The sequence below is a fragment of the Thunnus maccoyii genome, chromosome 22 (genome assembly GCF_910596095.1).
Source record: "Thunnus maccoyii chromosome 22, fThuMac1.1, whole genome shotgun sequence".
In the NCBI taxonomy this organism is placed as follows: Eukaryota; Metazoa; Chordata; class Actinopteri; order Scombriformes; family Scombridae; genus Thunnus; species Thunnus maccoyii.
In genome coordinates, this window is record NC_056554.1 from 11,944,291 (window position 1) to 11,968,497 (window position 24,207).

General features: G+C 39.4%; 1 protein-coding gene across 1 annotated transcript in view; it reads right to left on the reverse strand.

Annotated features, from left to right (window-relative positions):
- The window catches only part of LOC121889503 (glucosidase 2 subunit beta-like), a 138,675-nt gene that overhangs the window by 95,320 nt on the left and 19,148 nt on the right, over window positions 1-24,207 (reverse strand). Inside the window, exons 7-8 of the mRNA XM_042401500.1 lie at window positions 17,118-17,184; window positions 12,062-12,140 (exon numbers count right to left, since the gene is read on the reverse strand). Of these exons, the coding sequence (XP_042257434.1) occupies window positions 12,062-12,140; window positions 17,118-17,184 (146 nt within the window). The remainder of the gene's footprint in view (window positions 1-12,061; window positions 12,141-17,117; window positions 17,185-24,207) is intronic.

A 24,207-nucleotide genomic window follows, 5' to 3' on the forward strand; every position in this document is an offset into this window, starting at 1 on the left:
CTTCCCTGGGTGTCGTCTTTGATGTGTGATTGACATCCTCATTAATTAGCTAGTTAGACTTCAAAAAATGGTGACTTGTCGAACTCTGTGTGACGCTGAGCTGTGTGACAAATATTACAGGAGAAGCCTGGCATTTGGCCGGTTTTTCATCATAAAAAGCAACTGAGTCCAAAAGACAACAACAAATGATATTTGTATGCATAGCACATTTCAGCCAGGCATCAAAACCAACTGGTCAGCAAGATCTGATACAGGACTGTGTTAATTTATATAACCATAGCAAAGATTGCCCCAAATCTCTATCATGCACTCACATACAGAGCTGACATTATGTTATATTGCAATCAATGTGATAAATCTACAAGATGAAACTGTAGCCTATCTGATTAATAGAGCAGGAATTCTGCTTATAAATATGCTTTTTTTGTGTTTGGTCCATGCACATCTAAAAGGACTGAGTAAGTTTTTAAAACTTGCCATACAAAAATGTCTTCCCACAGCATTTGGGGCTTTCCAGTCAGCAAAAATCTTACCAAAAAACTCCAGTGACGTCTTACCATTCGACCCAACTTCACTGAAATAAATGCGGAGACAAGAGAGGTGCACACTCATGCCACTGTTATTCAGTAACAGAAGTCTGAGTCCCGTCGTACTTTGGTGAAGGTCAAAAGGGTCAGGTGTCCTGTCTCTTTGCTTTTCCTGCTGTCAGGGAGTATGCACACAACAGGCAGCTTGTCACACAGGATGCAAGCTCCCATGATGCCCCCATGCTTCTCTTCGCTCCTTGCCCCCCTCAATCACAACCCCCTATCTTGGAGTGCTACTTGAGTCATGACTACACCTGGGACCCTCTCGCCTCGGTGCCATTTCTGTCACTGGATCAGCTGCTGACTCCAGCCTTATATCCCCTGTCTTTTGTTCTCTGCCCACGTATTAACTCTGAACTGCCTGGAGAACAGAAAAGGAGTTGAGGCAGGCTATGAAAAAAGAAAATAGATCAAGGTCCTGGAGAGTTGCAAAAAAGAAGATGTCTCTAAATGTTTCTTATGCAACAATTTCTTTCCCTCTCACACATTTCTTCTGAAGGCGACACTCCTCGGCACACAGAAGTGGGTATTCTTGTTTGGAAACAATAGCAGGCGTGCTTCTGAGGCAACTGTTAAGCTATTGCAAAGCAGATGCTTTTTCCTCTCGCCAATCAATTTAACACCTACACCTCCCTTCTCTTCCTTCATGCTGGCTTTGGCTCATCAGTTTTAAATGGCACAAGGCATTCTTGCATTGTTCTCTTGACTTACTCATAGGACAAGAAATGTGTCTGCTGCACAAACCCCCGATCGAGCCTTAATCACCAATACGTTGGGTCAGCACAGACAAAAAGAATAAAGCACTGCAAGACACCATTTTACAAAAAAATAACACATTGCTGCAGTATGTAAAGAGTCACTGATTTCTTATACTTCTGTAGAAGCAATTATATTTCAGAGTCTGTAAAAACAGGATGAAGATTTGGAAACATTTTTTTTCCCCCTTCTGAATCTTGTGCTAGACAGAATTGCAAGGGAAAAAGCCATCTGTGTCTGACTCTTATCCCTGGCTTCTCCAGAGCCTGGATGAGCCTGAGCCAGCAAATGTCAGTCGGATAAAGACCAAGCCTGACAGACAGACACAGGAGTTTTGTCATTCCATGTGTCATCCCTTTGCTAGCAAGCCCAATCTTTGCCGGTCACAAAAGCACCGAGATGATGGGGAAGGAAATATTCTCAGGGTGAACGTCAGGTTGTGTAACTCCTCCAAGTGCCACAATAGCTGAAACGCTGAAGACGTGCACTATTCTGGTGCCCCTGCGGCCTTTGAGAGATTTCATTATTGTCTTATGTGCTGTGCAGCGGGGTCACCATGGAAACACAAAACACATCAACCGTTTCCCCACAAAGGATATGAGGTTCTTCGACAAGATGTTCTTCCAGGAGCCAGTGGTCTGTCTGGGGTCAGAGGATATTTGATGTGACTTGATATTTAGAAAAAAAAAAACTGAACTCTGCAGTTCATCTGTGATCAAATGCAGCTCAGGCAGACAGAAATCTAACATTAAGGAGGTAACTATACTGTAGAGCTGGGCACTAATTCAATATTATTGTTTATTATGTTATTGTTTTACAAAATTCTGTTATCAAAATTAATGATTTCAAGCTAAATCTAATTAAAAATGAGTTGTTTCAGTGTTCATTTTACGTGTTTGAAGAGATTGTTGTATGATGTAATGCACAGGAGTGGAATACAGTTCATTGTATTGATCAGTTTGATTATTTTATGTGATTTTGCATCCATTTGTAATATGCAATATATATCCAAATTGGAAAACTGGTACCTTTAAACCTGCATCTTCTCATAATTGAGACTATGGGTCATAATAGCCTGGGGGGTGGCACTGTAAGTAGATCCCTATGCAGTTAGCTATACTAGCTATTCCAGGGGGTTACTATCTGTTTTCATTTTTGTTTGGACAAGCATTTAAAATGATTAATGTAATGTGTATCTGGAAAGCTTTAGGAGGTTACCGCTGCTTGCACTGATATACGCTGTTTTACTAGAGTTGCATTTCTTTAATCAAAACAGGGGTGGTGCATGCAAAGTTAGCATGAACCGCCACAATTATTAGAATAAGACCTGGGGTGAAAATAGCAGAATTTTCTTTTAATATCTTGATACTGACTTAGCCCTTCTATATTGTAAAAAGAATTGCACGTACGTAAAATAAGCTGATTATCTGCTTTCTGTCTGTCATTAGCATAACTTAAAAATAATCCCCCTAAAATGTTCCAGAAATGTTACGAGGATGTTTTGAGACTGTACCCCGTGCTAAACCATCCCCTCTGTTGTTGTGACACATTATAGGATCACTGATCAATGCATTCACCTGGGAAGTACCGGCATAGATTTTCCCAGAGGAAACCGATGTCTATTCTCCTTGGACGTTGCTCATTGCACCGTATGTTCCCTGTTCTCGGGAGCTGCAGTTACACGGGTGCAACTTGAATAGTATTTGTCAAGTGGTTAGGGCTGATAAGAATACAAATGATTGCCTTGAGCTTGCTTTAAGGCTGGTTTGTCAGTACAGCTTGTAAGACAGAATTTTCAGCAACAGAGTCAAAGCGGTACAAACACAGCTGTGTGATTCAACTTTCTTAAATCTGACACTGTGTGTGTGTGTGTTTTTATGCATAGAACAATATTTTTTCTTTTCATTACTTTTCATATTTTGGGAATGACATTTTGTCAAGAAGCAGAAACCATCTGTAAAGTCAAAGTAAGTAAAGAAAACTGAAAGATAAAGATACTATGGCTAAACAGACAGACAGATTGGATAGGTAGCTCGAAAGATAGACAGACAGATAGATATAGAAGACACCTCTTGATATAAGATATAGAAGACACCTCTTGATATAAGACACCTCTGTCAGGACTTGTTGGAGCAGCACAAAATGATGCCTCTTCACTTTGCTTCTTCCCTCTCTTGCCTTTGACCTCCCACTGGTTCCATTACCTGTGCCACCCGCGCAACCTCGAGCGCATCCAATCTTGGCAGTTACATAACAAAAGACGAGTGCGGAGAAGATTAGAGGTGCAGAGGAAGAGGGCAAAGCAAGAGATTGAGGAGTGTCAGGTGTGCAGCCTGAAACAAATTTTTAAAAAAAAGTCTTTCACAGTTACCACCCAAATCATTTGTCGTACCCTTCCTGCCTCCGCCTCCCTTCACTGTCCTCCTATCTCAAAAGAACATGACACATTACAGCGTTTTTTGAGCAGGTCAGTTTTCTCTAACTCAGCTCTACAAACCACATATCACTCCACCTCTGGTTTCAGCCTGTCATTTCGCATTATATAACTTGAAAGCATTCCAGCTGGGGAGCAAAAACATGACACGTGTGATGGGAGGTGATGAATGGTACAGAGGGGGGAAAGCGCAGACAACCCCCTTTTTCCATCAGCCTGGCTAGCCTCACATACCCCGCAGGCTTTTAATACAAGGCAGTAATCTTTTCGGAGTACAGAAAAGGATATGTAAAATCCTTACATGGCTGCCAGTGTTTACTACCATGATCCTCATTGCATGTAAATACCTAATTCCACCATCAATCAATCAATCAATTTGATTTAACATGCAGAAACTCCATGCAGCATGATCCCAATACACTTTAAAATCAAAGAGAATACATAGGACCAAACATACAGCAAGCAAATAAAGTGATAAAAATTAAACTAAAACAACTACATTAAAAACATCAATGTTAAAGGGATGTTAAAAAGGTAATGGACTCAACTACGTTTTAGGGCAAGCTGTAATGAAGTGAGTAAAGGTAGGTTTTCAGTCTTGATTTAAAGAACGTTCTTCTTTGATATGTAATAGAAGACCATTCCAGAAATAAGCGGCATGGTAGGCAAATGCTCTGAGGCCATCTGATTTTCAGCTGGACTGCTACAATGGGGTCAGCCCTATAAACACAAATGTCTGTCTCTGAGTCACTGAGTCACTGACTGACTGAGTGATGAAGTTACACCATTGGTTGGCTGAAGGCGGCTGAAGCTAAGTATCTCAGAATGCATTTTGCACCAACCAGCAGTGATGGTGGAGATTAAGCTGTTGCAATTTTCGCTGTAGGACTGTTAATATGTATGTAATATTTTTTCAGGTGAGAAAGTAACCATTTAGATTCCCAATATGTGGTCAGTTTATTCTAATAACGCCTGTTTTAGAAGTTCTGACGATGATTTGGAGCTGCTGGCTGGGCGAGACCAGCTGGTCATCTCAGCCGGTCAACATCCTTTGTCATCCCAGAGAGAACGTGGTCTGATGAACTGATCTGTGCAGCTCTTTGGTGATTTACCACTGGCTCTAATGTCTCTGTAGCATTTTGATATATGATATAAATCCTTTTGGAAGATAAATGTTGGTCTCACAGATGAAATCTAACATTTGTAGCTGCCACATTAGTTTGTCTACATGTAAAGTGAAGCTTCATGTTTTTACTGGACAGAAAAGCAGCGCTGCCTCTGGGGCTCTATATGTACAGATATCACCACATTTCAATGAATATAAATGTATTAAAATGAACATATCAGTCTATATTAAATTTTATATTTATTTAATCAAGCTACATAACAGTTTGAATTTTCATTGTAGCTACATTACAGACTGAATAACATAATTTAGTGCATATCTCTGTCAATGAAGTTATTTTTTGTGAGGAAAAAAGTGTTCGTGGAGCTTTGAGGTAAGATTATTTTGTCACAGTACAGTCAGGTAGGTGTGTTGAAGCTGAGATGCTGCTGTCAGCAAGTACGCTGCTGTTCCAACTGCAGAATGATCTTACTGCATCCTCCCGTCCTCGGAAGTTTGTACTCCTGAGTCGAACTTGCCAAGTCCGAACTAGCAAATATGCACAGTCATACGCACAGTCATACACACTAATACACGTTCCAGCCATATCTACTAGGTTTTGCACAAGTCTTGTTTATTAACTGAAGGAATAACCAGGGGACCAGCATCAAGAGAGCGAAGAGGGAGGCTGGTATATATGGTATAATTAGCTCAGATAGGTAAGGTGGTGAAAGTCCATGCAAGACCTTATAAGTTAAAAGAAGAACCTTAAAATCAGCTCCAGCTTGTACTGGTAACCAGTGAAGAGAGGCCAGAGTGGGTGTTAAATGGTCAAATTTTCTGTTTTTTTGTCAAGAGTCTAACTGCAGCATCCTGAACACGCTGAAGACTTTTAGCAGCACAAGTAGGAAAACCAGAGAAAAGGATATTACAATAATCAAGTCTGGAATATACCAAATGCATGGATTACAGTTCCAGCATCACACATCAACGTTACTGTGATCATACCTTAACTACTGTATAATCCACACGCAAACACAGTGTGGAATGGCAAGTCTGTGCATGCTATGAGGATAGCACGACGACTGTAAAGTACCACCATGGCCTACATCCGTATAGTCAGTTAAGTAAGACTAGAATCCTAAGTACAGCTTAGGTCTGCAGATATTAAACTCCTAGGTTACCCACAGTGACGCAACAGCATACATTACTCCCCCCAAAAAAGGAATTTCATAAAGTTAAATACAGGCAGTAAAAAAGAGAATGTCCTCTTAGAGGACCATCCAGAGCCAAAAAATCTCCTCACAGCAAACACATTAAATCCTAGAAACAGCACAAGCTTACAAAACCTCCCGACAATAAAAATGCATGAAAAGGAAATTCTTGGAGGCAGATGAGAATTGTTCATTTTTGAACAGGAGGGATTGCTCTCTTTTTGAGAGAGTGAAGCAGGAAAACAGCACCAGAGGCCCAGCCCATGACAAAACAAAGAGATTAAATGACCTGTGAATGTGACTTTCCATTTCTCCAATAGCTTGCACACAACTTAGAGACCTGCTGCCCCCTTCTGGAGGCTGATGAGACATCATACAGCAAGATGTGGCTGTGATTTGAATAATAACCATACAGTCTTTTAGGTTGGTTAAATGTGCAACAATTACAGTCAGGGTTATATTTCCTCTCTCTAGGTGTGATGGGCAATTTGTATGCAGTATGAAAAGTCAAAAGCTGTTCAACATTACACTGAATATAATACACACTGATTCAATTGGTATCATTAAATCTCTCTCTTCTCTAATATCTTCTACATTCAGTCCAGATCTTAATTCTTGCCTTTGAGATAATAAATATTGCTGAAATCTGCCCTCTTGACATACAATACAACAACAGAATGCAAATATGCCGGAACCCCTCTGAAGTGAGATTTCAGCGTTGGCTAGGGCCAAATGTCAACCAGCTCAAACAGATGGTGTGAAGAGCTGGGCTGAGTGGCTAACCTTGGTTGGTAGAGACAAGGGTGGGAGGGCAATGTGAGGCACCGGGTGTTTGTTTTTTGTGTATCAGTGGATGTTGTGAACATCAAGAGAGCTCAGTGTTGTCGCCAAGACGGAAAGGTGAAGTCACGTCAAGCCTGCTTGCTTTGCAGGCGCATTCTGCCTCCGCCGGATGCTGTCAGTCTGCCACAATGACTGAAGAATGTCAAGATATGGATCAACGGCAGAGGAAAGGTTTTTATTGTTGAGATATGTTTGATAAACGCAACTGTATGATTAGTGCAATGATTAGATCTGAATTTCTTTATTAATTGTTATTGTTGTATTAATCTATTACATGTCAAATTTTTTATGGAGTGCCTTTAATCTTCCTTAAAAGAAAGTGTGAATGTGATGGATGGGAAATTAGTTTTTTTTCTAGAGCCTTAGCTCAGGATTATCTTCATCATTTAAACATATTAATTATTAATAGTTTGGTTTCTAGTGAAAAATGCCCATCCTAATTTCCCACAGCCCGAGGTGACATCGACCAAACAGACCAAAATCCAAAGATATTCACGTGACAATGATATAAAACAGTGAAACACTGCAAAACCTCACATTTGGGGAGCTGAAACTACTGAATGTTTTGCATTTTTGCTTCATAAATGACATATATGAAAAAATAATTTGCACATTTTATTATTATTTCGGTTTTTGTTTAAATACTGACTATCACTGAGTTTCAAAGTTCAGTCTGGACCTCACAGATTATAACTCCATCACAACTGCATCTGCTGATGAAAATCATGTGCTCTGATAGAAAGTCTTAAAACAGCTTCTAAATGGAACTTGAGGTGAGATTATTTTAACAATGAAACTCATTTTGCAAGTTATTTGTCGTATGTAGTTCAACCACTACAAAAATACATATTTGTCTACTGGTGTTGTTCTATAACAACATTTCTTTAAGGTAGTTATAGATTGCAAAGAGTTCATTATAATGAGATCTGTAAGCTTCTGTTTTTCCCTTTGTCCATGCACCACTACCTCTACACTACACTACAGTAGCTACACTGTCTTATTTCTGCCTTGTTACCAACTAATGTCAGCTCCAATACTGCATATAGGAACCCGTAGGGTATAGCCATTATTATTACTGTGAAACTGTGAAACAAGTAAGATTTCCATACCCACTAGCGAGCTGTTATGGGGGAATTCCCAACCTTTCGTGCACCTAAAGAAATGTTTTTCATCTACACGCTTCAGAAAAAGTGAGATGTCCCCAACTTCGCTCTCTTCTTATGACCACCGAAAAGTTGAACAGCAAAGGTCAACTTATTTCTTTTTTTTTTTAAATCAGGGGATTTCTTCCGTTCTCCTGCTCAAAAAGGAAGAGGCAGACATATTCTATATTCAGCCTCTCTCTCCGTTTCTGGTAGACTGAGTAAGGGGCTTTGAAGGGAGGTGGGTGGGTAGTAGATGGATAAGTGAAATTCACCTCTGCACAAATGCCTATTGCTTGAGAGAAGGCAATTTCCTCCAGCTCTGTTCACCAGCACATAGCTGCAGTCCGAGCTTGGTCACACGTCAGTGCTTCGGAGAATGTATTGTCCTTTGGTTAATGCCAAAAGAGAGGACAGTCTTCTAAGCAAGTGATGTATTAATAATATATTGCTACGAGCTGATTTAGTGCAAACGTTTGAGTATTGAAATGATATCTGTTCAGCACATTTATCTACAGTCTGCTGTGTTCAACATATTTTAAAGGAGACAACTCAACATGAATGGTGCCATTTTTTTTTTTTTTTTTTGACAATGATAAGACATTCTTCCTGGATACCTATGATTACCCGGTAAATGTGAGTGAACTTGAATCTACATTAACAGTGGTTTCTACAGGAATGGAGGGCTATAACATAATGATAGAATACTGCGGGAGCGCCACTTCAGAATATCCCTTTCCCTCCCGAGTGGAGTGCCTCCTTTGATCATCAAATTGTTCTCCTGAAAATCCGCTCTGTTCTTGAATTATCTGGGCCGCTGAAGTGGAAACTGAATTTTCTGTGGAGGCCAAAGCTTCTTAAGAGAAAGGAAAAAGAAGGGGGGAAACTAATAAAAAGGTGTGAAAATGACACAAATTGAATAAATGTGCAAAAAAATAATAATAAAAAAAAAAAAACAAAACGGATTGGCCCGGTCCCTGAGTGCGATGGAAGAAAAGTAATCAAGGTTTTCAGACATTACAACTGAGCACCGATGAGGAAATAATCTTTCTTTTGCTCTCCCTCCACAAAGCGTACAACAGAGAACAGCACCCAGTGTTGTGTTATCTCAACAATTGTGTATTTATCCATCAACCTGAAAGGACCGAGACATATTCAGGGTACGCGGCGGTTGTACAGCAACAAAATTGTAACGTCAAGTCAGAGGAAATACACTTGTACCATAGAAATGACGAGGAGGCAATAACAGGGAATTAATAGACGGCTAGAAAACAAAATCAGTCATCTAAATCCCACCCAATACACAGACTACACTTCTTGTATGAACTGTTGCTGCCCTTGGACCTTGATTAAGGTGCCAACACGGAACTGCTTGTCAATTCTAATGTAAATTGCCCGTTAACTACTGTCAATTGCACCCTGTTTTAATTTGCCCAGCTTGATCACCGTTTGTTGTGGTTGCAGTTAAGTAGACTACACATTTTCATATTCATGCATATTCATATTGATTCATCCTCTTCAAATGCAGTTGAATTCATTAAGAATGCCTCTCCGTTAGCCAGCAGAACTAACAAATGAGCACTGATTTTTTTTTTTTTTTCCCCTCATCCGTGAGTCTTTCATGTTGGCTACAGCTTTGGTGCTGCTTGGGTGTTTTCTGTTATATACTGACACCACAGCATCCAAACAATTTCTTCATTTCACTGTGGCTAAAATTAGTAAGCCAATGCTTACAGAGCGGAGGACATTTCTACTATAACCATAAATACAGACAAACTTAATTTATGAAAAATTTAAACACATTTTCAGTGATGTGACAATCGACTCACAAGCTGAACTTTCCCTGCCCTGCAGTGGGAGAAGCAAGCAGATGTCTTTTTTTATATGTGCGTGTATGATTGTGCATATCAATCGCCATTTATAGTAGAAAAAGAAACGGGGAGAGCAAGTGGAAAAATTGAGCCCTAGCCATTTTGTTTACAGCTAGGGATTTTTGATATCTGCTGCCTGGTAAGAGGGAGGCTCAACAAGTTTAAAATGAAACAGACAGCCGCATTCTCACACGTTGCAGCTTGAGGGGAAATCACTGTTGGGAAACTGTGCTCGTCCTGTTCAGAATTCAAATGAATGTGGAAGGGACTCTGTTGTACGCAGCGGGGAAAAAAAAAACAAAAAAAAAACAGTGAACTCAGGCAGACAGACAGTCAACCAAATCACACAGAAGGCAAGGTGGGAGTAGATCAGAAAAAAAAAAAGAAAAACTGCAAGATTTGACAATATGGCTAATATTAGATTAGCTGCAGATCTAGTATATGGTGTTTGTGATTTTTCCAACATCACCACCCTAGTGCCATAAATACAATTGCACCAAATATGTATTAATCCCAGTGTTTCCCCTATATTCATTCTAATTTCACACGATCATTGATATCAATGTGCTACTGATGATTTTCACTCACACACTGTGCTAGCATGATACCACCCTACGTTACCGTGGAATTGTTTTGAGTCGTCCTCCCTCTCCTCATTCTTCAAAGGACATTTACGTGAAAGGTACAGTTATAAGGGTAGCGTAGCTGCTTTATGGAATAGGGCAGTGCGTAACGTGTGTGTGTAGAGAGTGTACGGTGAGAGGGAGTGGCAGAAAAGTGATGGTGAATGTTAGCGGAGCAGAGGGAAAGGTTAGCAATAAGTTGTCAATCTGGCGGTAAATGTACGGTAAAGGCTACAGTGTGTCAGTTAATAAATGCTGCAGCTTCTCAAGATCAAGAAAAGTCTCATCTATTGTTTCCCACAGCTGTTGGAAAAGTGAAGCAGGTTAGATCAGAAGTTAGTGACAACAAGTTAGCCTAACCTGACCACTTAAGCTCACTTAAGTTGGGCTGACCTTTAAGGTGGAGCAACTGTTCTCATTTTAGTGTCAATCTCAGCCGCTGCTGAGTCTCTTCTGAGTTTCTCGTGTTGAGCTCACTAGAATCAAGTCAGCTACTGCCTTTAATTAAACACTAAATATTCCGTCACAACATTAATCATATCATTAATCATATCATTCAATATATAAATGTGCACTGGGCAAAATATTTACATTTACACTGATCTGCTGCTGAAGACATAATTTAGAACGTAAGTGTTTCTGTACTTTCTTGAAAACAAATAAAAAATGATCGGTAAGCAAAGTCTAGAGCTCCCGAAACCAAAGATTTCCTGTTTACTGACAAACATCTGTCCACACGGGGCAAAAGAAACCCCCCCAAACAGAAATCTCTTTTCCCATGGAGCTGATTTAGTCAAGGTGTCTGTGCCTATAGTCCAAACTCTTATGCCTGCTCAGTGATATCACGCCTACAATAGCAACCAGCTGTTTTCAGAAGCGTGCCATCATCACACAATACACACAAACACACGTGCATGCTTCACCGTGTGATTTCACAAATTAGCTCTCTGTTTGGGTCATGGTGTGTTAATATGTGACGGTTGAGACAAAAATCTTGTTAATATTTGTTAACTTTAGTTAACAGTGATAAACAGTATCAGAGGAGCCCTCCAGTACATGCAAATTTTCATTTCAGTGAAATAAAAATATAACAGTGTTACAAGGAGCGGAGCAGATGGACCCAAAGCAAAACAGAAACTGATGATCCAACAAAGTCTGAACTGAACAACAGGACTTAAATGCAAACTGAACTAACGAGGGAATAGGGAACAGGTGACTAGACAGGAGAAGAGGCGAGGAGCTGATTGGCTGGGGGAAACACTGGGATGGAGAGGAGTACAGGAGGCTAAGTACTAGAAGAAAATAACACAATAAAGACAGGAATGACAGGACAGTAATAGGATCAAGTCAAACAGTACTAAACTTACTCATCTTTCCTCTCAAGGACCCTTGGTGGCCCCCAGACCTCATTTTACGACCCAATGGTTAATACGCACAGTAGAGGAAGTGACAGTATTGTAGTATGAATGAATAAAGGACAGCTTACCACTGCTTCATCCACAGAAAGAACCCGCTCTTCATCCTGTATGAGTGCCACTTTATCCTGGACTTCATCCACTGTTATACTGCCATGTTACAAAATAAACAGACACAGATGACAACAGTGTGGGTTAGTTTTAGTAATTAAGACAATGACTACGTTGACTAGGGATTAAGTTAATGTAATTAGATGAGTTTTGTCAGTTTCAACTTCAAATTTCTCATTTTCATATTATTCTCATATGATCTCGTCTTGTATAGATCCCGTCATGTTGCAGTGAACGTCTCAAGGTCATCACCACTGCAACTCACACCAGCAACCTCTTTACAAGTTATATGAACCACTGTTTGACCAAAAGCACAATCTTTTGGCTTTAAATCACATGGAATATGCTGAACAAGCTGAATAAGCTGTCTTCTTAAGGTCATTTTCTGCCTTTTTTGGAACTCCAATGAACCGGTCTGTGCTTCTGTTCTTCTCTGGAGGAGACAGAAAAGAAGCAGCACCTGCTAACTCACTGTATGTTAAACACACACACGTCTCTGGTGTTTCAACAAACTGGAGGGTAAGTAGATGGTAAAAATGTGTCGTTTGTGGGTGAATGATTCCTTTAGGTAGTTTGGGCGTTAACAACTTTGCATTGACTCTCTGTCTTCTCTGTCCTTTTAGCCTATCTCACTCTGAGTGGCACATAGCATAATGCAACACACTCCACAATCAAAATCACATACACCACCTCTTATCATAAAACACTTAGATCTTTTCTTCTGCCATTCTTCCCTGCTGGTGTCTTTCTTCCTGAGGTTCCACCTAAACTAACACTACTGAGCTGAGATAATGACTGCATAGACAGGATCAATCCCGGGAGTCCATCAAAAGCGGAAGTGCAGGCAAACATACAAAGCGAATAGCTTGTTCCACTACAGAGGATCAATGCTCGGGGTAAGTGCTGGAGAAAAACAATGGCTCTCTCCATTGTGAGGCTGCACAGAGGCTGCAGAGCAGCGGCTCTGAAAATCTCGTCTGAAGAAAACCGGCTTTGCCCCCAATCACAGAGGGCATACACATATAGACCATGGCATCATAAAAGCATGTGCTTAGCAGAGCACACCTACAGTAGGTTTCACTGAAAGACACAGTGATAAACATAAGGGAACTCACTCTCGCACTCACACACACGCAGATAAATCCTGACAGAGAGGAGGGGATAAAAAGCACAACCTGTTCGTGGGCCTTTGGGAGGCTCCATCATGGTTCATTTCCTGAAGCAGTTGGTAGACTCTATTTATAGGCCAGCATACTGGTACCAGTTAATCCTGCACTGGGCTGCCAACTGCCTGCCAGCTGGCACAGTGGGCTGCACTTGTGCGTAGTGCTTGGAAAGGTTCAGGATGAAATAATGGCGGAGAAGACCACAGTCTACCTAATGACCAATGTGTGTAGAGAGGATTTTTTCTTGAAACCTCCATGTGCCAGAGCATAAACTGATAACTACTACTACTTTCTGAATCCACTAACCCACAAATACCAGAAAAAGTGAATATTTATTTTTTAAAAATACAATTATTCTGATAATCAGCAACATGTCAGCTTCTGACACTCTGTTTTTGTCTTTAAATATGTATTTAAGAATGAAATTAAAACTAAAATGAAAAAAAAGTTTTGCAATCTTTATCATGATACAATTATTAGTGGCTAAATGTACACAAAAATGAGATTAGTTCACAGTATAAATGACAGAACAATTATCTGTGAATCTGCATTAAAGATAATTAGCAATTCCAATCGAGTGGATTAAGAACTGGGTAGTGTTTTGCTAAGTGTCATTAGGGACAAAGCCAAGAGCTTTTTTGTACAAGATAAAGAGTCTGCAACATGCATGCTAATCCGGTTCAAAGTCAGCAAACTGCCTGGCAATGTGCAAGCATCAGGTATACCAGTGACTTTGGCCTTTGCATTTATCACAATGGCAACTAAATCAAGCTCGACACTTGGGCGTGTGAGCTGCAGAGCTTTACAGTAAAAAATGGTGATGTAGCACACATATACAAAGCCTCCACCTCCCTGCTTTATTCAAATGGCCATCAATACATGTCCTGCCTCAAGATAGCCAGCTCACCAAATCCCATTGACTGACAGATTAAAAACAAAGGCTGTATAGAAATAAGCGGCACTTGCAGATATTTCAGCTTAGTAATGTGTTTGTTTAAGCGCAGCCTGTGGAGAGAACTGCTTGGGAAGGAGGGGATCGAGTCAATGGATGGAGGCAGAGCTGGGGAGGGAAGGGGAAGGGATTGGGAGGTGGGGAGGGTTGGGGGGCACAGGGGCTGAATAATGGTACACATCCAGGCGCAGGAATGCATAAGTGGGCACATAGCGCTCCCTGGAAAAAAATTGCTGCACAAGCACTTCGATGCAGCCATATGTTTTATAGCGCTTTCAGTTTACTATGCCCAGCCCCGCTCCCTTTCCGGGAGAATATGCCCAGTTAGCTTAAGCGGTATTGATTTTTTTTTTTCCCAGGCGTGGTGTGGGAAGGTGAGGAACGTGAGGGTGGGGATAGCGGTGGAGAAAAAAGCATGAAGGGGACAGGCTCATTGGAGATCCCACGCTCTGTTTTTCTGCAAGCCACCAGCAGAATTTACGTATCTTGCTGGAAAGCAAAATGGATGTCATTCTCTTTAGAGCTGGCAGAGGTTAAACACTGCTCACGACAGCAACTTAGTCAGCTTGGGTGGCTGAGGGGGAGATGGGAGATTGGGTGGGGAGGGGGGCTACAAGTGGGTCTGTTGGGGAATTGAATATTAAAACAATACAAATAAGGCAATGGATTACTTTTTTGAAGTTTGCTTAAGAACAAAATAGGTGTAGGAGTTTCAGGGAGTGTGTGCACTCAACTTCGACTGATGAGACTTCGCTGCATCAAAAGTAAGGTGGAACTAATGAGTGTACATATACATATTGATGTGAATTAGGTGCTCATGAAACGCCTATTCATCTTATAGAACAAGCAATATGAGTGAGTATGAATGTGTGAGCAAAAATGCAGGTCATTATTATAATCCAATCTTATGGATTTTGTTTATCTTACTCATCTTTTATGTTGTTTTTGTTCCACTCTGCTGTATGAGCATTATTTATTTCGAGTAAAAAGAGAATTACAAGTGAGTGAACATAAGTTCTGTGAATTTGTAGTCCCATCTGACATGGTAGTATTTCTTTAAAATCCCCTTATCCAGACTGACAGAAATAAAGCCCTTACTATTCTGCACATAGGGCTACTTTCATGCACAGCGTTGTCTATAAAACTAAATACGTGCTATAAAGCAGGACTTTCACTGAATATGGAGATGCCCTGTGATTGCATGTTCCTGGAAGAAATATTAAAACAGAGCTTTGCACAATCTTGCACATGGAAATTAAATTGGAACCTGCATTGTTTTTGTTGGGATTCTTGCCAGAAGGTTTTGATCTTAACCCATCGCAGTATACTCTTGTAATGACACTGTTGTTGCTAGCAAGATGATGTATTTTGTTCCAGTGGATTAGAGACAAACCCCCAACAGTAACACAGTGGTACAGAGAATTATACAAGCTTTTACCAGTGGAAAGCCTCTCTGCTACTTTGAAGGAGAACAACACATATTTCTTAAAAATCTGGCAACCAGTTTTAGTTCATTTACCAAATGAAATTTCAGACTTACTACAGAGGGGTGGATTAACTTTCAGAGTGAATCTCATCTCATAAAAATTGGACTGAATAGAATTAAAATTCCCCTTTTCTTCTCTTTTTATGACTTTATCTTCTTTTCTGTCCTCGGGCCTAATACTGGAATGCATTAGATCTCTTTCTTGTGTTATACTAGTCTTGTAATGTATGTTGTTACTGTTCTTACATGGCTGTGATTCTTGATTTAGGTGCTGTCATGATTTTTTGTTTGTTTGTGGGGTTTTTTTATTGTAGTTTTTTTATGTTTAAGTGTGTGTGCATTTTGAAAATCAATAAAATATATATTTAAAAAACAGGAGGGTGATTTTCACCTTTTGCGCAATTTTATATCATTAGCTGGTGTTAAATAAATTGGTGACACTTGCCAGTAAAAATCTACTGTAGTTTCAGGGATATATCTAAAGCTGCTGTTGCTTTACATCTCAAAGAGACATGTTTACTAGAGAGAAACTGCAACAACAACGGATAGTCTCTCTTTTTGATTTCCTGGTTTACTCTTACAATAAGATTTGAAATGACAATGTCAGCCGTATTGTCAAAATATGAGCACAAGAGTGCCACAGCTATGTTTATCTCTACACACCTTGCAAATTTTGACGTCCACTGGTTAAACTAGGCAGAGAAGCACAATGTTCAAGGACAATATGTCATTTGGTAGAAAAAAAAAGGTGCTATTCAAAAATAAAAGATTTGAAACTTTCAACCTTGTTGCTTTTTTTTTTTTCCACATTCCCCGGGCTTCATGCCCTCTGTGGCACTTTTTTTTCCCTCAAGAATACTTTTATTGAATTTTAAACAAGTAAACAAAATACACAAGAGGAAATTTGTAGAGCACACAACAAATATGTGAAGTTTACAGAGCACATCCATGATAGAGGAACACATCCTGCAATCTTGTGGCAATTACCCCTCACCTCCACTGTACAGGCTGGAATTTCATATATATATAAAAGAGTACTTCATCCCTGGAGTAATACAGGAAGGTGCTGAAAGTCAGGTTTCATATTTAGAAAAGAAAGAAAGAAATATATATAAATAAATAAATAAATAAACAAAAGAGGGGGGGCTTAGATGTGGTACTTTTTTTTTTAAATTGCCCAAACTTGGAGCAAATACACTTTAAGTATTTGTTTAGTGTTGCATTTCATAGCAATCTAAATGGTACTACATTTATATAGTATGCATGGATTTTGGAGGGGTGTCATTGTTTCTATAAAATGGCTTAGCATATGTAGGGCCTTGACAACAATGTCATAGCAAAAACATGAACATAAAAACTGGAGTCACGAGATTTTCAGTCATCAACAAGGAAATAATCAGCATGTTATTTACCTGCCATCTTTATTGCTGTCCAGTAACTGGAAAACGCTGGTTATTGTGCTGTACTGATGCTGGAGACCTAAAAAAGAATAAAAATGATATCTGGGTTACTGGATTTTTTAAAAGATAACCCATTCCAGCTGTTCATGTTATAAGCATGATGAGTCATGATAACAAAGAGATAATATTTTTTTATTACACACACACACACACATTACTTGGATTGGCTCTTTAATTGCCAATCATTGCTATAAACACTAATCCATTTGAATGCAAACTGAGAGGCAGGGATAGAGAAAAGGACAGAGCTGAGTTGGATTTAAAAAATATGGGGAGCGGGAGGGAGAGGATAGAGGTTCTTGGGCAATCAAGCAATGAGTCAGTCACGCTGTGCAAGAACATTTGGTTTCCCTGTAGGAAAAAAAAAGCATGTCAGAGTCCAGAATGCAATCAGGAGGCTTTGTGCTGTAACGGGCTGGTATGACAGTGATTTCCCTCTTCTCCATTCATATTCACGGGCAGATGAAAAGGAGACGCGAAAACTTCCAGCGAGCATGTGACCCCAACTGATTCATTTTGAGAATCACATTCATTGGAGTGGGAGGGAGAGGAAGTTCTCTTATGTTCAGTACTAAGCATCTCCCACATCATCAGCAGAACGAAGAATGTAAAGGGGCAAACTGATTGGCCCCTAAGCCTGGGGAAAAGCACTTTACATAATGCTAATTGCACATCCGCCGCAATTACCTTTCCGCACTAATTACAGAAAAGCTAATTGTGAAATTAGCATTTTTTTTTTCCCAGCGTACAGTAGAGCGCCTGTGTTGAGTGTGTGCTGTAGGGGTGTAAAAAAAAAAAAAGCAAAATCCCAGTTCATGAATTCAGCCTTGAAAAAATGAACTTTAAATCCATATTTATAAAGCCGTGCTGTTTTTTTTTTTTTTTTTTTGGATTTAAGTTTAAAAAGATGCAAGATTGTGCACCACATCTTGTCACCCACAATATGAGTGGAAGTAGCAAAGGTCTATGGAGGAAGCCAGATTCCTCACCCCCGTTGTTGACTCTACTCAGCCAAGTGGAAAAAACAAGATTTGCTAATATTCTTCTGCAATACACACAGCATCTGTCATATTAGCGGCCTATTCTTTGTTTGAACAGCCTTCTATTCCCAACCTAATGCTTGACATTCTCAACCCATCCTCTAGTCGCTCTGTCTCGCAAAATGAGTGCACAAAGGAGGAAGAGAAATGGTCTCATCCCTCCCTCTACTGCGGCGCTGGAGCTATGAAAAACAACCATAAGGAGGATAGATGGAGAAGGGAGGAGAGGAAGAGGCAGAGGAAGAAAAAGATAGAGTGGGGGCGGGCGCGTTGTGGTAAAAGGTAAGAGGAAGAGTGGGGAAGAATGTGGAAAATAAGTGAGGAGAGAGTAGGAGGGCAAAAAAATATATAACAGGAGAGAGAAAGGAGGTTCAAGACACTGGCTCTTTAGGCCGATGGCACATATAGGGGGCTATGTTTACTAATGGACACCATCACTCATCCACCCATGTTGCCCTGGCAATAGCACAGCACACTCGTAAAATAAGAGAGGCACAAAGAGAACAGAGAAAATGGAACATATCAGCAGGAGACTGCAAATCTATGCCTGGGCTACAGACCACGTTATCCACACAGAGCTTTCTTTGTTATTCTAGGCTCTGCACTCCAAGGCTAACAAAACACGCATTTTGCTTTCTTTTATACACGATAAGCAATATTTCCAGGCAAGAAAATTACCTCTTTCTGTGGGAGAAAAAAATGCTTTGAGATGGAAATAGATCAAAAGGCTGCAGGCGTCACATTGAACTTTTACTTCATGGAAAATAGAAGACACTAAATAGAAAGCTAGGATCTGCAAATAAGTGTTTTAACCTAAATGGTGCATCCTGATAGCGAGGGTTTACAGCTTCAGAATGATTCAGATAGTGCATCAACTCAGCTCAACTTTATTTATATAGCACCTTTCATACAAACATGCAGCCAATAGTGCTTCACATAGCAAGATTAAAACAACACAGACGACACACACAAACAAAAATAAATAAAAGCAAAATAGGCAACAATAAATACAATTTTGCAAGACTTAAAGTAGAATAAAAGTCAATAAAATAAACACCAGGGATAAAATGATATAAAAACCAGTGATTAAAACTTAACAACTAAAGCTATAACATTACTCCAAATAACAATGGAAAGCCAGATTAAAAAGAAAGGTCTTTCATTTCCTTTTAAGAACACAGAGAGAGCTTCTAATAACCAGAGACAGTGTGTTCCATAGTTCAGAGGCATAAAAACAGGAGGCAGCCTCACCGCTACTTTTATGGGACACATAAGGAACATTTAAAAGAGAAGCAGTGGTGGACCTTAGTGATCTGGCTGGAACATAAAATGAAAGAAAATCTCTGATATAGGGAGGAGCAAGGTTATTTAAAGCTTCGTAAACACCTGAAAGAACTTTAAAATCTATTCTAAAGGATAAAGGTAGACAGTGTTAGTGTCTTACCGTTTCTCTCAGTTGCTTTGGTACATTTCTCAGATCGGAATTGAAATTCTCAAAACTAGATGTTTCGCAATTCCAATCGAGTGGATTAAGAACTGGGTAGTGTTTTGCTAAGTGTCATTAGGGACAAAGCCAAGAGCTTTTTTGTACAAGATAGTCATCTAGTCACTTGTGCACATCATAAAAACAATTTCTCATTCTGTTGAATGAGAAAGTGCAGTATGCCACTTGCATTTTATAGTATACATATAATTTATACAGATGCATCCTGTACATATACTGTAACACACAAGCACACACATACACATATACAGACTATATACAGTGTATGTATGTATATACGCATAGACACATTTGACATATTTATATTTTGAAATCTTACTCAATCTTTAGCTTTAGCTTTATTTATTTATTTATCTTGTGTTTTGCATTACTTTATTCCACATAAGACTGCAAGACTACCTCACAGCGGTGGCAGAGGGCCCCTTTTCACACTTCAACAGGAGGAGGCTATTTTCACCATTGTCATAGCAAATAATGCCATTAGACTAAGGGAGATACAGAGTGCCATTATAGAAGACAACAACATCTTTGAAAACATCCAATATGTTAGCGTCTCAACTATCAACAGGGTGCTGAAAAGACACCAGATGCAACAGCTATACCCATGTACAATTTGAAAGGAATGGTGGCAGAGTGAAGGAGCTACAGTACCAGTATGTACAGGTAAAACATCTAAGTGTACACAGTAATTGTACTTTACAGCCAGAAGTACAACATTGTATAGTGATATACGGTACAGTACGTGTGACCTGTACACATTTGCTATGGCTGTAGAAAAGAACATGCAATATGTATACATTTGATGTAACTGTATCTTGTTCAAAATGGAAATACATGTAATTCATAAAACTAATTTTGTATCTTCTGGATATAGCATATAATCGAACTGGAATCAAGTGAACCACCAACCCACCAAGTGAACCACAACCAACGTCATATACTTGGATGAGGCTGGTTTCAACTTGGCCAAAGACAGGTGTGTTCGAAATGTCATCCAACAGGCAGGGAACATCACTATGTGTGCTGCTATTTCAGAGCATGGTGTGCTAACTCGTATTCCCATTATAGGGAACAGCACACAGCATCTCCTCACCTTCTTTGACACCCACTACAGGGGTCTCATCCCTGATGATGAGAGGGGTCTGATTCAAGATGTTTTACCAAAGTATGTGGTAATTTGGGATAATGTGAGTTTCCATCACTCAAACACTCTCAGGCAATGGTTTGCGACCCAATACAGAATGCCGATGGAATTCCTCCCACCCTATTCCCCATTCCTTAACCCAATTTTACTCAGCATGGAGGTGGAAGGTTTACAATCACCAGCCACATACTCAGATGACCCTGCTGGCTGCCATGGATGCAGCATGTGAGGACATCACAGGAGACGCCTGCAGAGGCTGGATAAGACATTCCGAAAAAATTCTTTCCGCGTTGCATTGCAAGGGAAGATATCCATTGTGATGTGGATGAGACTCTGTGGCCCGACAGGAATGTCAGGAGGTGTAGAAAGACTGTAATTCATACAGCACTGCATGTACAGTTCTGCCTAAGGGGTGTTTCCTATGTTTACATTCCTATTTTTCTTTTCTGTATCACAATGACATGGTCTGTCAACAAATTACAATACAAACAGTAAAAGCATAAATGTGAATCCTGTCTAATTTCTTGCAATCAATTTCCCACATACAGTAATGTGTAACTGTACTGCTGAAATTGATATATGCCATACAGAAAAAGTGCAGCCTTGTGCATTTTCAACCATTGTCATCAAAACCTTAGTCATGGGACCAACAGACCAACTATAAAATGTGCCACAGCAGGATAGGTATCGTTGTCAGGATATGAAATTACCTATATCAGGATATGAGATTTTGGTCATATCACCCAGCCCTAACTAATATGTTCATTGAAATATTTACTTTTGAGAAATAAACTAAGGATTTTGAGCAAGATACGGGCTTTTGCAGGTAATCCATTGTGTGCTGCTGTTTGTATGAATTGTTTTGAGAAATGCACTTTCTGTTTTGCAAATATTAAAGATGATTCAAGAAATGTACCAAAGTGACTGAGAAACACTGTTAACAGTGGGGTGATGTGATCCATTTTCTTTGTTTTAGTTAAGACTCTGGCTGCAGCATTCTGAAATAGCTTTAGTTTTCTTATAGACCTTTTAGGTATTCCAGAAAAAGGGAATTATTAATAGTATCAACTGCTAGTAATAAAAGCCAATGAATGAGCATTTCAGTATCTCTCTTGTTAAAAAAGGTCTGACTGGCAATATTTCTGAGATGAAAAAAGGTTGTTTTAATTACCTTGTTAAAATGAGAATTAAAGTCTAAAATCACTCCCAAGTTTGTGACTTGTCTTTTAATCTGTTTGCTAAGACCACTAAGCATTGATTGCAGTTTTTCTCTAGCTGCTTTGGGTCCTATTAAAAGAAATTCAGTTTTCTCCTCATTAAATGTAAAAAGTTTTTACCCATCCATACATTATCTTACATTATACATTGTCTTTTAATCTGTTTGCTAAGACCACCAAGCATTGATTGCAGTTTTTCTCTTGCTGCTTTGGGTCCTATTAAAAGAAATTCAGTTTTCTCCTCATTTAATTTTAAAAAGTTTTTACCCATCCATATATTAATGTCAGTGAGACAGTCAATGAGAGCATGCAGTGCATAGGGGTCATTTGGCGATACAGAGACGTACAATTGTGTGTCGTCAGCATAAAAATGGTAAGTGACGTGGTGATGGTTAATAATGTTTCCAAATGGGAGCATATATAATGAAAACTAAATTGGACTGAGAATATTTCTTTGAGGAATACCATGAGTCTCTGATACGTAAGCACCCAGTTAAATAAGACTGAAACCAAGTTAAAATACAGTCAGAGAGACCCAGCCATTTCTCAAGTCTGTCAATTAAAATTTTGTGGTCAATTGTATCAAATGCTGCACTGAGGTCTAAGAGAAGAAGGACAGCCACGCTGTTTGAATTCACAATAATTCTCAGGTCATTTACAACTTTCAGCAGGGCTGTCTCAGTGCTGTGGTTTACTAGATAACCAGATTGGAGTTTCTCTAAAATGCTGTTGTTGGTTAGATGAACAAGTAGTTGATTAAAAACTATTTTTTCTAAAAGTTTACCAAGGAAAGGTAGACTAGAAATGGGTATGTAATTGTTTAGCTCCGAGTATTCTAGATTGGATTTCTTGAGGAGAAGTTTTACCATTGAAGTCTTGAACACTGTGGGGAAGATGCCTAAATTAAGAGAGGAGTTTATTATATTGTTGTTACTTGGGAGAGGCTATGGTAGCAGGATTTGAACAGCTTGGTTGGGATGGGGTCTAGAACACAAGTGGAAGACTTCATCCTGCTAATTACTTCATCAAATCAAACAATGACATAATAGATGGAGGCCCATGGGCAGGGATATCCCAGAAAGTCTGAGTTTCTGTATTTACAATTCTGGCTCTAATAGAAACTATTTTTTCTTTTAAAAAAATGAAGCCAATTCTTTGCATTTAAGAGTTGAGTTGTGGAAAAAAGCACTTTAGGGTTATTTTAGTTTTATGAAATAATGCTTGAGAAATGGGCTTGTCTCTCTTTCCTGACTGCATTACTGTAGATTATAAATTGATCTTTAAAAATGTCAAAGTGAACATGTAGTTTGCAGTTTCTTTTCAGCTGACAAACTGCAGCAGTTTTCCATGGTGATTTGCAAATTAAACGCCTTATTTTGATTTGTGCAGGAGCAACTGTCTCTAATGAGAATCTTAATTTATTATTAAAATCATCAGCAAGGTCATCAACTAACAGTGGTGGATTCACCAGATCTGAAAAGACACAAAAATGATCAGAAACAGGGACTTCGGCAATGGATGAAATGTCAACATCAACACCTCTAGTAATAACTAAGTCCAGTATATTTCCATGAATATGGGTGGCACTCTGTACACGCTGAACAAGATAGAGACAAGCAACAAGATCCAAGAAATCCAAAGCCTTTGAATCGGTGTAATCATTGACATGAAAATTAAAATCACCAAGTAAAATGATTTTATCATGATAAGAACAATTAGCATAAATTCATAAAACTCAGATAAGAGGTTGCTGTCATGCTTGGGAGGCCAACAGACAGTCACAGGGATTAAAGCCTGGTATCATTTCAGTATCAGTATCGAGATATTTAGGCAGGTATCGTATCGAAGTCATAATTTTGGTATTGTGACAACCCTATGGCTTAGTAATTTAAATTTGTTCATTAATTCATTGGGTTGTGAGTATAGCGACTGAGCCAAATGCCTTTTTCTCAGCAATCACATCAAGGACATTAACAACGTAGAGCTGATATGACTGACAGCCTTCACAAATTAGACAATTAAAAGTGCTGGCAGGAAGCTGTGAATACTTCAGGTGTTAAGTACATATGAATTATGAAGTCTTTTTTGAGTCCCATATTGTAATGAACTTGACCTCTTTGGTTAGACTCCTCTGTCA